At 56.3% G+C, this 16,774-nt stretch overlaps 1 protein-coding gene across 4 annotated transcripts; it reads right to left on the bottom strand.

Annotated features, from left to right (window-relative positions):
- Positions 1-227: 227 nt before the first annotated feature.
- Positions 228-16,027, bottom strand: DNAJB5 (DnaJ heat shock protein family (Hsp40) member B5). 4 transcript variants are annotated; one of them, XM_015615377.3, is made up of 4 exons: positions 12,331-13,712; positions 9,097-9,341; positions 6,293-6,891; positions 228-2,189 (listed from the first exon to the last, which is right to left on the bottom strand). In XM_015615377.3, the coding sequence occupies exons 1-4, from the start codon at positions 12,396-12,398 to the stop codon at positions 1,956-1,958; spliced, it is 1,146 nt and encodes a 381-aa protein (XP_015470863.1). In that variant the 5' UTR covers positions 12,399-13,712; the 3' UTR covers positions 228-1,955. The 4 variants fall into 4 exon arrangements, with proteins under 4 accessions (XP_015470863.1, XP_015470866.1, XP_015470864.1 ...); XM_015615380.1 differs by lacking the exon at positions 12,331-13,712 and adding an exon at positions 15,984-16,027 and having other exon boundaries at positions 1,841-2,189; XM_015615378.3 differs by having other exon boundaries at positions 1,841-2,189; positions 13,529-13,711.
- Positions 16,028-16,774: the final 747 nt, after the last annotated feature.

The raw sequence follows: 16,774 nt of genomic DNA, 5'->3' as shown, positions 1-16,774 counted from the left end.
TCCTCAGGCCCAAAGGTGCTGTGCACCAAGTACCAGAAGAAATACATTTTTCCTTCCTCTCCCTGCCAACCCCAAGGGTGCCTAGCCAGGGTGGTGATGGCAACGACCCTCCCATCACAAAACACCCCAAGAAAGTGTATTTTTCAAAATACTTCTTTATTTCTCTCAATACTGACATTACAAAAAAAAAAAAAAAAAAAAAAAAAAAAAAAAAAAAAAAAACCCACTATAAAACATTCAGGTCTCATTGAAACCGAGAAAAACAAATCAGCTTGCATCTGCGTGCTGGCCTGTCTTCTCGCTCACGGCGTCCACCACATTTCTCCACACTGAACTCCACAGGGACCAGTGGAGGGAACAGTGGCCTCCCCTCGCTGGCCAAAGCGGGTGATTGATTCAGCAGCGTCTCACAGGTCTCCTTGCCCCACAGGGTAACGCTGTACAGCTCTGCCCCCAGCCCCATGGACACCCCACACACAGCCCCCCCACCCCAAGGGACCCCCTGCTTCAAGTCAGTAACTTTTTTTTTTTAAGGAATTAAAAAAAAAAAAAAGATTCCTGGGGCAGGGGGGACTATTTTGGCAGGGGTTTTCTTGGCAGTGCTGTGGTGAAAGAGGAGCTGTACAAAGCCAGGTCGAATGCGCCTCCCGCTCCATAACAGCCCTTTCCTGGGAAAAAAAATGGCATGAGGCAGAGTGGGCTGAGAAAGGTAAGAAATATAAAAATTCTCCTGATGGAAATCCAAAGATTTTAAAAAAATACAGTATTTGAAAACAGAGCCACTAAACAGACTGCCTCATGCACCTCCCAGCTCCGCCCTGATGTCCAGAAACACCTCCTGAATTAATTGTCCCTGTAGAAAAATATATACACACGCCTCTCTCTTCTTATTAGAATCCCTAATTTGACCTGAAACACTAGTGAAACCCACAGCTCTGCTCACGCTTGGCTCTGCTTTTGCACCCAGATTAGTGCTACACGCACACACAACCCCACTCCGGGGGTTTGCTGTTCGTGTGGCTGAATCATCCCCCTTTCAAAAAAAGCCTGGGTGCGTCAGGCCAGTATCCCCAATACAGGCAGAGAAAAACCCTTACGAAGTTTATCTAATGAGCTCTATATATATATGTATTTAAAAAATAAAAGCAGCAATGCAAACTCAACACATCTGAAAAAAGAAAGCTCCACCCTGGGCTTTCCCCCCTCCTCCTGCTGGCTGGGGCCCTGTGTGCGCAGCAGGTGCAGGTTTAAGTGCTGCCCACGGGCACTGGGGACATCCCTGGGCAGGGGCAGGAGGCTGGATGGACCATCCCCATGTGCTCCGTTGTTTGGCACAGCCGAGGCTTGGTGTAGGCTTGGCACAGGAGAGTGGACCACGGTTGGACTTGGTACCGTGGCCCCAGGTGAGAAATTGTCTGGCTACTGGGGAGGCCACCGCAGGCAGGAGTGATCGGCACCACGGTACAGCCGGGACCCCAAACAGCAGCAAGTATCAAAGAGGGGAAGAGAAAAACCAGCAGCGGGGATGCCAGATCCTGTGGAGTCCTATTTACACAGCGCTGGACCCCGACAAGTCCAGTTTCTTGTGGGAAGAGTGGCCTGAAAAGCAGGTGACATAAAAAACCCACAACACGACGCACCTCCCTGGGCAAAGGGCCCATGGCTCTCGCTCCTGCGAGGCAAAAAAAATGGACCTCTGGGGAGAAAGAAAAGGTTTGGCAGCTGGGAGAGCTGTGGCAGACAGGAGTCTCCCCATTGGTGGAGTAAAAAACCAGCCAAGAAGGTTGGATGGGGATGGGTCGGATGGGTTTTTTTGGGGAGAAGTAGTGTGAGGGGTGGGTTGTTTTTTGTTTTTTTTGCATTTAAAAGTGCTGTGACACCTTGGCTCTGTGCAGACCAGGTGCTGTGGCACATGCATTTGGAGTATTGCTGCTTTGGAGGAGAGTCCCTGGGCTCTAGGAGCATGGGAGGTGCTGCTTGAGGATCTGTCTTGTCTGGGGAGCTATTCTGTCCGGGAAGCGGATTTTGAACTCCACGATCAAGTCTCCTCGCTGGCTGGGGGCCTTGGGGAAGGGCAGCCCCTCCCCACGTAGTCTCTTCACTGTCCCTGGCTTGATGATGTCGTTGCAGGGAAGCGGGATCACCCGTCCATCAATGGTGGGAATGTTCACGGTGCAGCCGCACAAGGCCTGAGGGAGCAAGAGGGAACAGGCCATCAGATGGGGTTGATGCCCCAAAGTATCCCGACAGCCACACCCTGCCCCCCCACTGGCTGCTCCCCTGACTGAACCGCCCAGCTCCCTCTGGATGCTGCCCAAGAGCATTGGGTGATGCTCACCATGCAAGCACAGTTCTCTGCTGGCACCAGCCTGGTCCAACCACCATGAACTGGGCTGCAGGAGGTGTGCAGGAGAGAAGCACCTCAGGAGAGGGTGCCCCAGCTCTCATGAGGGGGAAGGAGTCCCCTCCCTACCTCCTGGGCTGCCCAGAAGGCACCACCAGCAAGCACCCAGCCACCCACAGCAACAGCACAGGCTAAATTTAGCCCCTTTCCAGCCTCATCGCCCAGCCTCAGGCAGCCGAAAATCCAGCTGAGATCATGGGATGTTGCCACAGCCCATCAGCTGTCACCCTCCAGAGCACGGCAGCTCTGCCCGGTGCTGGGGTTATCTATAGCACAGCCCATGTCCCATGTCCCATCCCCGTCACTGACAGCCCCCACAAGGCTGCGCCAGCATGGGACAATGGCGTGGCTGCGGCATTGAGCTTCCCCGGGAGCTGGGGTGCTGCAGGGGCTGGTTCCCATCTCCCATCCCATTGCACAGCCAGGAGCCAGGGTGGGGGTGCCACCCTGCTGTACCCCAGCCCCCGGCAGCAGCCGCACACCGGCCTGCATTGGCGAGCCACGTGACGCGGGAATGCAGCAAGAAAATCCTTGTGTCCTTAAATAACTCAGACAGCTCTGTCGTACATGTGGGCAGGATCGTCTCCAGGCTTTCAGAAGGGCTGAGAGAGAGGACTGCGGAACGATGCTTCTGGAAGGGGGTGGGGGCTGGGGGGCTGCTGAGCTATAGCCTCAAGCTTCCATGTGGGGGCTGGCACAGATTTGCCCCTCTGAACTGGGTCCTAGGGGTCCCAGCCCCCCAAAAACACCCTGCAAGGGGGGGTGGAGAAAGATGCAATTGCTGTTTTTGGGGTTTTCTCCCCAGGAAAAGCCTCCAAAGGCAGAGCAGCAACAGGCACAGGAGAAACATCCCCTGCTGGCTCTGAGATGATGGATGGGGCTTCTACAGTGGAATCAAGGCTTTGAACCAGAGGGTTTGCAGTGGGATGGATCTGTATCAGAGCTGGTTTGGGATCTCTTGAGTGGAGACTAGGGGAGAAGGTCCCGTCTCCTTTGCCTGGCTTATCTGCACCAGCCTCCTCCTGGAGAGGGTGTACTCCAGGGACGAAGTCTTCAGTCTGCAGGAGGATGCTTTGTGCGAGCACCAGGTGCTTGGCTGATCTCCAGCAGGTTGGGAGGAAAACAGGACAATCTCCCCACATCAAGGAGTTCATGCTGTGCATTCAGGCAAGGATGCCAAAGCCCTCCTGCTCGCTGGTGCCCAGTGCAGTGTGCCATGGCTGCATGTGCCCACGTGTGCCAAGAAAGGACACCTCCAGCCACAAAACAGAAAGGAGAACAAGAACTCCCTGCGGGAACACGTGGATGGGGAAAGCAGGCAGAGATGTGAGCAGAAGCGGGCGGTAACAGCGAAGGCAGACAGGATCTTAATGTTTCCTTCCCAGAGCCAAGACGCAAGAATCCAAGGCGATCGCTCCTCCGCCGTATGTCCCTGTTTTTCATTCTTCTTGCTCAACTTTGCTGGCATTTGGGAAAACGGTTGCTGAAGTAACACCAGTAACCGCGGGAGCTACCCCGCATCCTAGAAAGAGGCTTGGTTTATCCCTGGGGATGAAATCACCCTGGGTTTGAGCGCTCTGCTGTGCGAGCAGAGCTTTATCTAGGTCACCAGTGGGTCCTCCTCCGCTCGCAGCAAAGCCGCCGGGGAGGGCGTCACCATCGGCCGCGTCCCAGCCGGGATGAGCCGAGGCGTGGATGCTTCGAGGAAGGTGACACCAGGTAAAGGATGCAAAGCGGGATGGTGCTGAGGGCAGGCATTAGGCAGCAGCCAGGAGGGCACGACGCCCTGCTGGCAGCGCTGCCTCCCGGCAGAGGCGGCTGCTGGTGGAGTTGTGAGTCTCCTCCCTCCTGCAGCTCCCTGCTGTGGCACACGCCTCTGATTTTAGGAAGGAAGAGAACGAATCCCTGGAAAAGCACTCCTACATATGTGATTCTGCAGTAGACGTGGCAAAAAGTCTGCACTGCCCTGGCCAGGCACCCAGCAGGGCTGGGACTCAAGGGCAGGGAGGGTCCTCCAGCAACCATCACCTGCCAGCTTTCCTGATGGTACTATGTTCTCCCATGACAGTGGCAGAGACTAAAGCTCAGGCTAGAAAAGGCAGCCTTGCAAGGCAGAAGGTGCAAGGAGAAACCCAAGGCTACAGCCAGAGGCTGAGGAGATGGAGAAGTTGTGCTCTGTCACATACTAAGGTGGTAGCATACAGAACTGGAGAGCTCCCAGCATCTGCTCATGCTCCAGAGCACTTACGAACTTCTTTTCTTGGAAGACAAATGCATCAGAGTATCACACTGCCCTGGCAAGCAGCAGGCTGGGGATGACAGCCAGACCAGCATCCCCATGAGGATGCCCAGCATGTTGGGTTTGTGCTGGGGGAGGTCAGAGACCAGATATTCCATCTGAAAGAGATGAGGGATTTGCCTGGACCATCAATTTTCCGCTCTGTGTCAGCATTGTGCAAGCCCACTGGCAGCATGGAAGCCTTGCTCACAGAGCTCACAGGTGTCCAACACTTCTGGTGCAATAGTATGTGGAGCTGGAGACTGTTTCTCCAGTTCTGTGCAAAAGTCAACTCCAGGCAAGAATCCCTCAAGCCTGACCAGTGCACAAACTTGGGCTAACATGGTCTGGGCATCAGCACAGCCAGGTCAGGGTTAACTTCACAGATAAGAGGAATGAACAGAAGGAAATAGCTGAGATACGGCATGCACAGCTCCATAAATAAGGCAGTCTCTCCTGAGTATTTCTGGATCAGCTAGGAGAACCAGCTACTGCAGGAATAAACCTCTGTACCCTGCACTGTGAGGGAAACTCCACTCCTGAGTCTGCAAGTTAAGTGGAGCTGAGTCTGCTTCAGGAGTGCCCCGCTCTGCCTGGCCCGCATGCTTTTTGCCCCCAGTACACCCCGTCACAGCCCGAGCTGGGAGGCAGAGCCATCACAGAGCTCTCCTGACTTCCTGGCACATTTCACAAGATCATGTTTTCCTACCTCAGGTCTTGCCCATTGAGCTTATTCCTATTAAGTGCATTTGAGAACATAAATCTGCCTTCAGGAAGGAAAAAAAAAAATCAGCTCATTAAGAAGACAGACAGTGTCTACCGTCTGAAAGGAACAGCAAATGGCAGCTGCCAAAAATGTCAACGTTAAATGCAGCTGCCAGCTGGGATTTATTAAAAGGTAGTTTTACAGCAGCAGTGGCGAACAGCACATCTTGTACTGAGATAATCTCTTTCCTCTCCCACCTTTGCGCAGACTGCTGGATGATCTGATGCATCCATTTAGACTTGCCATGACCTCCAGGACTGGCAGCCTGGAATTGTTGAGTTTTACTCATTGCCTGGGTATTTAATTTGTTTGGTTGCTTATCTAGGAAAGCCAGAAGTAAGGAAAACAGCTAGAGCACCGCTCAGTGAGAACAAGGGATCACTTTTCTCCATGTGATCCTGTTCTCTGCCCATGGGAAGAGGCACCTGGTGCAACTCCATGCAGTAACTAAGCCACAGCGGGCTCAGTTACAAGAAAAACAGGAATCAGACTGATGCCACCCAAGCTGGGTTTCCTTTGCTCCCACAGAGGATGTGGCCACATGTGAATACCCTATGCTAAAATAGGAAAACAAAACATATGGAGAAGGGAGAAAATGGATAAATACCACCTGAATTGTCTCAAGAAGTGAGGTGTGTTCAGCAGAGAACGCAGTGTCAGTGTCCCACACCTGGCATGGAAGTCAAGCACCTCCGAAGTCCAAGCCAAGCTGGCTTCTGCAGCCCTTTCTTGTGACCTACCTGGTCTTTCTTATCTAGAGCAGAAGGACTGACTCTTATATTGGCCACAAATGCCATGAACCAGTGTCACCTCACATCCCATGGGATTTGCCACCCGTACCCACCTCTTTAAGACTGATGTTTGCCGTGTAGATCACGTTCGTCCCGTCCCTCTTGAAGTGCGAGTGAGGCTTGTCCTTGAGGATGAAGACAATGTCTGCAGGGATGTTGTCTGGAGTGGCATCCCCTTCTTTGGGGAATGTGATTTTGGTTCCCTCCTTCCAACCCCGTTTGATGACAATGTTTAGGATCTTGTCCTCAGTCCGCATGGTCCGGCCATCAGCGTTGAGCCTTCTGCGAGTGATCTTCATCCTCTTGGTGGATCCGTGGTAGATCTCTTCCAGGGACACCTTGAGCTCATGGATGACAGGTGGGTCTTGGACCTTCCTCCGTGTGTGCAGGGACTCCTGGTGCCGCCGGTGAACCCCATTAATGCCATTGAAGCCAAACCGGCCGAAGGCACTGAAAGGGTCATCGTCATCATCCATATCCATGTCTTCCTGGTCAAAGCCATTGAACATCCGGGAGCGACTGCTGGCGAAGAAGATGTCAAAAGGGTTGGAGCCTCCAAAGAAGGAAGCAAAGGTGGCATGGGGGTCTCCATGGAAAGTGTAGTGGAAGGTGTTCCCTGAGCCACCTGAAGAGCCACCTCCAGTTTTGAGACCTGGAAGAGAAGGGGGAAGAGGAGACATGAATACTCCCTGCGGGGGAATGCTCTGCAAAGACTGCACTGCCCAGGTGGGAGAATGCCAACTCCAGGCAGTCCTTCCACCCTCTCCTGAGTGTGCAGATCACACCTCCAGCCCAACCACCATGAAGGTACCATCTCTACCCATGACACACAATCCTACCCCTACACCCTGCAAGCTCAGAATCCATTCAGGTTTTGCTCCCTCTATCCTTACTGAAGCACCTTTTTGATTCTCCTCTCCCAGTTCACCTAATTTTAATTTAAAACATACCCTGATCAGCCCATCTCCATTTTTCCCCACGAGCAGGCTCCTTCCTGTCCCAATAGCCTTGTCTCTGAGACTGGATATTAGGAAAAAATTCTTCACAGAAATGTTGGTCTGGCATTGGAACAGGCTGCCTAGGGAAGTGATAGAGTCACCACTCCTGGAAGTGTTCAAAAGGTACATGGAAGTGGCACTTAGAGACATGGGTTAGTGATGAACATGGCAGTGCTTCATCTTAGTGATCTTCTCCACCCTCAGTGATTCTATGGGCAGGTGTAGGTGAGAGGTTGGCATGCAGCTACCTGCACATTGGCTGCATAAAATGCCAGGTAAGCTCCAGGTCTGGATCATTTGGAAACCTTTCCCATGGGAAACTCACCTACCAGGTTCCAGGCTGAGCCTGATGTCACTGCAACTCATCCCAAGTCCCAAGGAGTCAAGGCACATGACAAGTGCCCCCCCAAAGAGGTCACACATACTCTGCAAGGCTATTTTTGACCAGGAGGGTTGGGAAGGGTTAAGCCAAGCCTAGCTCAGGGATTATTTTCAGGGCACACCAGTGACAGTTAAGGACTATTTCTGACAGGCTGTCCTTTGTCCCAACCCCCCACGCCCCTTCCACAGCAGGACAAGTTTGGGGGTCTCTTCTGAGTGTTGAAGTCAGTATTCGGGGTGGGTTGAAAGGGCTTTCCTGCTTCACCTTGCCTACACAGCATGTGGGACCCTGAAGCTTCTCAAAATGCTGATCTTCATTGCCCAAAAAAATGGGAAACAAAAGGTGAGGGGAAGGTCATGGAACATGAGAGGTTCAACACTGATGGGACATGGGGGAAGATGGTCTTTAACTAGATGGGGCAGCGAGGGAGCTCTTACCCTCTTCTTTAACTCACTCTTATTTTAGATGCCTGCAGGAGACAGGGATTTTGCCAAATCCCCAGTGAGCCCCATTCCTAATAGACTGTACAGCCAGGAGGTTTCACCTTTAATCCCATGACGCCAGCCTGAGCGGGGTCTGATTTCATTGAGGCCTCCTGGGAAAAGCTGGTTTCTCACTTGAGAGAGTCTCTTCTCATTTTACAGGGCAGCAAATCACTGTGCCTGGTGCATCCATCACAGCCCTGACATAACTAAAGGGTCAACAATTAACCCACTGCTGCTTAATCCTGCCGGAGGCTTGTGAGGGGATGCACCTGCCCAAGAGAGGAGCTGCCTCTTTCACCCAGCAGCCTGCTCCTGCCAGACCTCCTGCTCTTTTAAGCACCCAAGTTCTGGGCTGATTAATGCAGATGCTATTCGGCACTCTCCTCGAATGGGGTTGCACTCTTCCATCATCGACTAATAAGGCTGCCTGTGTTGGAGTGGCTCTCCTCCTCCTCCTCCTCCTCCATGCCAACCACCAGACAACAGCAGCCGCTTGGTTTCAAAACAAGGGCCTATTACTTAAATTGGGAAAAGCTTTGAATCCCGTAGGTCAGCCTGTACCAGGGAGGACAGTGGGACCAGTGCCCAACTGCAGGGGAAATGTGGGCAGAAGCAGTACGTCTCTGCTGTGTTATTTAGGTCATTTAAAGAGTTGCTAATGGATTACCCCAGGTACAACCCAGGAGATGAACTCCTTCCATTCCTCAGCTGGCACCCACAGTTTTGGAGCAGAGGGGAGGGGGAGCCCAGCCACCCCAGGAAGCAAGGTGACAAATTGCTGGAAAAGTGAAGCAACTTGGGGAGGAACAGGATAGGAGGTAATTTCTGACACCCGTGGAGCCTTCACTTTCTCTGATTCTTTGGCAACCAGTCCCATTCCAGGAGTCGGCACGAAACAATGAAACACCTCTGTGTGAAAACCCTCCCTCACCTCTAAAACTGATTTGGACCCCACATCTGTGCCTCTCAGTGGGCAGAGCTTATCCCCTTACCTTCCTCCCCATACTGGTCATACACGGCTCGTTTCTTGGGGTCACTCAAGACGTCATAAGCCTCCGCAATCTCCTTGAACTTCTCCTCAGCATTGGGGTCTTTATTCTTATCGGGGTGATATTTCAGGGCCATTTTCCGATAGGCTTTCTTGATTTCATCTTCATTGGCGCCGCTCTGGATGCCCAAAATCTTGTAATAGTCCTTCCCCATGACGGCGACGCTGCCGGGAGCCGAGTACTTATTCCTGAAAAGAGAAAGACAGCTCTTTGTAAGGTGAGTATCACACAGGGGCAGTCGGGGATGGGACTGGCACACACTTATCGCGGAGCCGATGCTCCCTGTGTCCCACAGGCCAGCAGCACCAGAGCCAGCTCAAGTCCACGCTTCCCAACAGAGGTCAGAGCCCCGGTGTCAGAATGTATCCCAGCTCTGTTTTTATCCTGCTGAGCCCTACGGCTGGGATGGACAGACTCATCTCTGAGGCTAAGAGGGAGAGAGAGCTCAAGTCAGGGCACGGAGCTATTATAGGGGCCACGCCACTGCTAACGTCAGGCCAGGACCATGTCCCCCCCCGGCTGAGTCAGGAGGGCTGAGCTATGTCCAAATGTAGCTGCCGGCCTGTGTCCACCCCCCTGCCTGGTTCTCTCCCAGCTGGGGACCTGAGACCCAAGTCAGGGTGATGACAGCAGGTTTTGGAGGCTGAAAGCAGTGGCAGGGACCATGCTGTGCCTTCACCTTAAAGGAACTTCAAACATTTTGTTCCTGAAAGCAATTGGCATTCAGCTGGAGATAAGCGCCTCCGGCTGTCAGAGCCATAATTTGTATTTAGCGGAGAGAGAACAGAGCCGTTAGACAGAAACATCTTGTGATGGTGGGAGGGCTTTTTTCTTTTTCTGTTTTTAAAAAAAACCCAACACTTTCTAGCCTGACTTGCACTCCCTGAGAGCCTCCAACTGGATCTTGCAGTAAGCCAGGAACTCAGGGCTCACTCGCTCCATCGTGCGGGGGCTGAGGCCGTGCCCATGCCTATACTAAGGCATGGAAAACCCAGTGGCCGTAATTCATCCCCCAGTCACTGCTGGAGTTGCAGCCACCCAGGGAGCAGCCAGGGGAGATGGCAGGGCTGCTCCACCAGGCAAAAACTAACAAGTCCCATACCTCTCTATGGGTGTTTCTTCCTGCTGCTCAACTTTTGGTTATCTGACAGCAAACTCCTGACACCCTGACCTTTAGGGTCTGACCTGGTCCCTTTCACAGTGAGTGCTGACTCTGCTTCTCCCAGGTGCTGCCCAAGAAGACCTGCACCCCACTGCTCACATCCTGCTCCCAGCTACAGTCCACATTTCACTCCACCCTTGCTCCAAACACACCTGAGCTGCCTCAGCCCACTGTGCCCCTCCAGCAAATGGATTTTGGCACAGGGTATGAGCCTTGACCCTTTTCTTCCCCATCATACAAGCTACCAGATGTTTCTCCCCATCCTTATTCTATCCATGAGTTCCGACTGGACGTCACAAAGGAACCCCCCAACCACCAAATCTCAATCAAGGGTGGCTATGCTCCCCCAGGATCCATGCCTGCGTGTTACTCTAAACATCTGGCAGTGACACCAAGCATACAACACTTGCCTTGGGCAATGATCACCTACAGGAGCTTGGAAATTGATCCCACATTTGGCCACCTCCATCCAATCCACCAACTTCTGCTCTTTTTTCTCCAGACATGGAGGAGAAGCTTTACTGTAGATGTGGAGGGGGGCTAAGGCACACCTGAATGACACAGTGAGGGGAGATGGGGGCAAACACTGTACAGCTGCTCAGGCAGCACAGAAACGGTGGGAGGAGGTCCCTGGGGACATAAAGAGCATCTGACAGCGTCTCCTGTGGCAGCTCCCGGATGCCAGCACATTTCTATACCAGCTCCTGCGTGCAGAGATGCCAGCAGCACCAAGCCCACGCAGGTTCTGGGGATGCTCTGCCCCCAGCCCATACCCACCTCCCCATTTATCCTCCCTAAGTGGCAGGAGGACTGCAGGAGACCCTGGGGTGAGCAACAGGCAGGAGAACCAAGAGCCGTGCTGTCCATTCCCTCCACCAAGGGTCACTCCAACACCCCACTTCCCCGCAGCAGCCTCCAGTGGAGGGCAGGGGCTCCCTGAGACAATGATTTGGCCTGTCTGGATGTTGCCAACCCTCCCACAGCGAGAGCAAGCCAAGCAGTGCTAAAGACAACCCCATCACACCCTAGCTCCAGCAACACAGAGCTGACAAACCTTTAACTGTTGCTGCCCAGGGGCCACAGTGTCTGGCTCTGCTCCCACACAGCCCAACCTGACAGCACCACTGGGCCAAAATCCCTCACCTGGCCAAAATCCCACAGCACTTCCCAAGGAAACACATACTGTCCTGGCAAAATGCTGTCACCACCCACAAGAAGTCTGGTCTTGCCCACTGAGAGGTTTTTGGCCAGGGTGGGGATGCCTAATGAGAATCTCTGACCTGACTGAGGACCCCTTCATCTGGCTGGGCATGGAGAAGGGAATTTCTGTACCAAAATGCATCCCGATGCCGCAGTTTACCGTGGCAGAGAGAGGACCAGGTGCTGGCGGGTGACCCGGTGGGTTAAGGCACACTCCCGAGGTTCAGCTCACATGCACAATGGTGGTAAAACACGACTCTGTCCCCGCAGAGCCTCCCTCCTTCCCTCCCACCTCTCTGGGATCAGCTGTGCCCTGCTACCGATCCTCTCCCCCTTCTGCTCAGTCATCCTCTCCTGACTTCCCATTTAACCCCCTCGGGAGCGGTGGGGGGTTTCAGGCAGGCAAAGGCATTCCTGCACTGCCCTTGAAAACCAGATGCCTCCAGATAAGCCACGGCCACCCTGCCTTGGTGAAAACCACAGGCATTCCCCTGCCCTGCCGAGGCAGCCCAGCCTCCATCCTCCTCTTGCAACCACACCAAAAGAAAAAAAAAAATTAAATAAAGAATAAATCTTTGTTCCGGCCCCACACATGACATCAGCCCGAGCAACCGCTGGGCGAGTGCGCCAGCTGAATAGCGATCGTTTGACATAATCCCTCCGCTCGGCAGTCATCTAAGGGAACAAACCCACCCTGGCAACGGCACAAGGCTTTTTTTTGTTCCATCTCGGGGTGCAAGGTCACCGCGGGATGCCAGGGACAGGCGCTGATGGTTTAACGAGGACACAAGGTCGAGAGGCGGAAACCCACTTACCGAAACTTTACGAACACATTCATAGTCCAAGCTGTCATTTTTAAAGGCTCTAGTTTTATTTTAAACATCGCGGCTGTCCGCAGGCGGCGGCAGGTGGTGTGCGCCCGGCCGGGAGGCGCTGGAGGGCGGGAGGAGGGTGGCGGGGCAAAAGGTGCTGGCTCGTGCCGGGGATGCCGCCGCCGCCGCCAAGGGATGCTCTGCTGGCGAGTCCCCCCCTCCACCTCCTCCGGCACACCCAAAGGGCAGCTCTTCGCCAGCCCGGCAGCCGTGGTTGGCTCTGACCTCGCTCCCAGGATGGCTCCGAAAGGGCTCCTCCGGTCGACGCGGTGCCGCCGGGGAGCTGCCGTCCTTTGTGTGTTTCCCAGCCGCGCACAGAGAGACAGACCGTTCAGTGGAGTCACTCGCCGTGCCGTAATTTTCCTTTTAATTGGTTTCCTGACGCTTTCTTGTTAAACCGACAGATTAAGACACTTCTGCTTAATCCGTCAGCTCCGGCACTCCTCTTCTCCACTGCCGCAAGGCACCCAGCCGCCTGGTACCGTCACGTCCCCCACGCAGCCCCCTCCAAGGAGCGCAGGGAGCTCAGCCAGGAGCCCCCCGGTGTCCCCAGAAACGACTCTGCTGACGCCCAGGGCTGAGCACCCGCCAGGCGAATCGGGTAGGGAGAAAAGTAGGGCGGCGTTGGATATGGAAAAAAGTCACGTTAACCAATGTGCACCTCCCCAGCTTTTCCCGTTCGGATGTATGGGGGTCCCTGTGTCCCCCTCACCGGACGCCGGCACCGGTCCGCCGGCACCGGTCCGGCGGCAGAAGGGCTCTGAGTGCCGCACTCCCGCCCGGTGTCCGGGGCTCCCCGTGGCGGCAGGGCAGCGGGACGGGGACGGTGCGTCCCCCGAGCCCACGGCGCAAAACCTACTTCTCAGAAGTCACCTTCAGGCACGCCAAAGAAAGCTAATGCCACCGCGTCCCCTCGTCTGTCACTCGCAGGCCACGGAGAGCATCCTCTCCAGAAGCTATAGACTGAAACTAGGCAGCCGTACTGGGGATATCACCAGGTAGCTCCTGCATCCCACCCGCGGGAAGCGAAACAGCCGGGCGGGCGAGAGCTCCCGTCCCGCTGGGTCCCCAGGGGCTGGAGTCCCGCCGGGCTCCAAGCCGGGTGGGTTCGGCGGGGCGCGGGTGCCGAGGCAGCGCATACCTCTCGGCGCGGCTCCAGAAGAGCAGGATGGCCGGCATGGTAGCGTATCCCGGGTTCAGTCAAGGAGCTGGTGGGGATCTTGTCGCGCCGGGGCAGGCACAGCCACCCGTGCCCGTGCTGGATGGCAGCCGCAGGCAACCAGGCAGCAATGTCATGACTACCCGCAATGAATCATCCCCTCCCCGAGCCCCCACACGCACCGCCCGCCTCCCCCTCCCCACCGACAGCCCCACTGGGGTGCCGGCACCTGCGTGGGGACGGGGTTAACCCTCCCCTCGCTGCCTCTGCCAGCACAGCCCCCGCTGCCAGCCCCGCCGGCGGCTGCCTCCTGCGTGGGCACGGATCAGGACCCCCGCTCAGAATTTTTCCAGAGAGGGTCCCATATCTCCACAGCCACGAAGTGCTGCCTCCTGCATGGGGACGGTGTCAAGAAGCACTTGCCATCACCCCCGACAGGGTCCCCCACTTTTCAGATCTATCTGATGCTGGCTCTTGGGTGGAGATGGGGTCAAGCCCCTCACAGCATCTCCCCAAGTAGGTTCCCCTCTTTCCAGCCACACTCAGCTGCTCACAGCTGTGTGGAGATAGGGTCAAACCCCCCATGCTGCCGCCCCATGTAGGCTACCCTATTTCCAGACTCACCAGGATGCTCACAGTGGCATGGGGATGGGGTTAAATCCCCTCACTGCACAGATCGCCACCCCATGCCCCCTGCCCAGCCCCACTGTGGGGCTAAGAACTTAATGAGGTTTATCCCCCTCCCAAGCCCAGAGGCACTCTCCTTTTTAGGGGCTGTCACACACATGGGGGTTCACTCATGCACTGTGCCCCAGTGCACAGACCCACAGGGGTCCAGGAGTGACCCCTTGCCATGATCAAGCCCCACTGGGACCTACTGTCTGCCTCAAGAGAAAAGTGGGTTAACCTTTTCCTCCTGGTCAGCCCTCCCAGGAGACTGTCACCTCGACTGGGGACAGGGGTTAACCCTTTCCATACTGCTCCCTGTTACTGTCACCTGGGCGGGAGGTTACCAACTTTCTCACCAGCCAGTTTAGCCCCACTGGGATACACAGGTACTGGCAGTGCGGTGGTGGAGGGGTGTTGACCCCTTCCAAACCACACCACATAGCTCAAACAGAGCACATTATTCCCTCCAAAGTGAAACAGGAGAGAGGAATTAACCCTAACATCATCACCCTCTCCAGCTGCACAGGACTGTATTGCAGCCCCATGGCAGGGGGTGTTACCTTCTCTATCGTGGCCCACTTGGTTGCACTATCTCTGTTATGGGGCAGGGGGGATTAACACCTTCCTGACACACTCTTCAGACCCACAGGGACATGTGATCACCAGGTAAGGCAGCCCAGTTAAACCTGACCCACAGCCCCACCAAGAAACCCTGACACCCCACAGGAGCCAGAGATGCCAACTCCTTCCTTCCCCGCCTTTAGCCCTATAGAGATTCCGCATCACCCCATGGTGACAGGGCAGGGTGGCTGCCCTCTGTTCCCCACCCACAAAGGGGCAAAGGGGTCCCAGACCCACAGCAAAACCCTGACACCCCTTGGGGCAGAGAGGCCAATCCTGCCAGCCACCGGGGACACTCTGTCACTCCATAAAGCAGAGGTTTATGCCCCCACATCAGGCCAGACTGTCAGCCCACGCGTGCAAGCACCCCTTCCCAGCCCTATAGGGATATGTTGTCACCACATGGGCAGAGGGGCAAATAGCCTCCAGCCCCACAGTGATACTCTGTCACCCCTTCAGGCCGAGGGACTGTCCATCTCATCCCCATAATGACACCCTGCCACCCCTCGGGGCAGAGGGACTGACCCTCCCCAGTCCCATAGTGATATTCTACCACCCCACAGTTTCATGGTAACAACTTGTCAATGCAGGGTGCAGAGAACTGACGCCCCGGTCCCACAGAAACACCCAGTCACCCCTTGGGAAGGAGGGGTGACCCCACAGCGACACCTTGTTAACCCCGAGACAGGGGCATTTGCCCCCCCACCCCCCAGTGGCACTTTGTCACCCCCCGAGGCACTGGGTAAGAGCCCCGCCGGTCCCACAGGGGCACCCGGCCACCGCCCGGGGTGGGGGGGACTGACCCCCGCCCAGCCCCACGGCAACACCTCGTCACCCCACGGCGCAGAGAGTGGCGCCCCACCCCACAGTGACACCCTGTTACCCCCAGGGCGGCGTGACATGACCGCCCCCCAACCCCATAGCGAGCCGCTTTGCTCCATGGGGCACGGGGACTAATTCCTCCCAGCCCCACGGCAACAACTTGTCACCCCACGGCAGTCCCACAGTGACACCCTGTCACCCCACAGGGCGGGGGGCTGATCCCCACGGCCGCGGTGACACCCCGCGGTGGCACAGCCGGGGCCGGGGTGCGGGGGTCGGTGCGGGGGTCGGTGTGGGGGTGCGGGGGGCCCCCCCCGGCACTCACCGCTCCCGCTGTCCCGGGGCGCCGCGCGCTCGCTGGGCCGCCCCCGCCCCCGCCCCCCGGCCGCCACGTCAGGGGAGTCCCGCCCGCGCCCGCCACGCCCCCGTTGGCCCGAGGGGCTGTCCATCGCCGCTCCGCGCCACGCTGATTGGCTGTTACTGAAGGGAAGGCGGGGCGAAGGCTGGTCCCCTCAGCTCACCTACCCGCCTCTCTCCCCCTCGCCTCCCAATCGCCGCCTTCCATTGGCCAGTTCAAGCCTGCACCGCCCTTTCGGCGCTCTCTGATTGGTCGGGCGCTCGCTCGCAGCGGCGGGATCCCCGGGGGGAATCTTCTGGAAAGGCCTGACGTCACCGAGGAGCCGCGCCTCAAGCCGTTCGTGTGCGCGCCCCCTCGCCCGCCGCCCGCGGGTCCGGGGGCTCGGGGAGCGGGGGCTGTGACCCGGAGCCGGGCGGCACAGCGGCGGTGGGTGGTTCTCAGAGCGCCGGGGGCACCCAGCACGCTTTCGGAGGCTGGGGGCTGCACAGGACCCGTGCCCCATCCCCATCTCCCATGGCCTGGCTGCCCCCCAGGACCCCGGCGCAGGCAGGGCGGTCGTGGTGCAGAATCCCCGAGTGAAATGAGGTTGTAGAAGACCCCTGGACTCAAGCCCAGCCTGTGACCAGACACCACCCTATCAAGCAGACCATGGCACTGAGTGCCAGGTCCAGTGTATTTAGAAGCACTTTCAGGAATGGTCGTTCCACCACCTCCCTGGGCAGCCTATTCCGATGCTCAGTCACTCCTTCTGTGATGAA

Source organism: Parus major, chromosome Z, assembly GCF_001522545.3.
Source record: "Parus major isolate Abel chromosome Z, Parus_major1.1, whole genome shotgun sequence".
Taxonomy (NCBI): Eukaryota; Metazoa; Chordata; class Aves; order Passeriformes; family Paridae; genus Parus; species Parus major.
The sequence above is the reverse complement of the archived record's forward strand: the minus strand, read 5'-3'. Positions and strand labels throughout refer to the sequence as shown.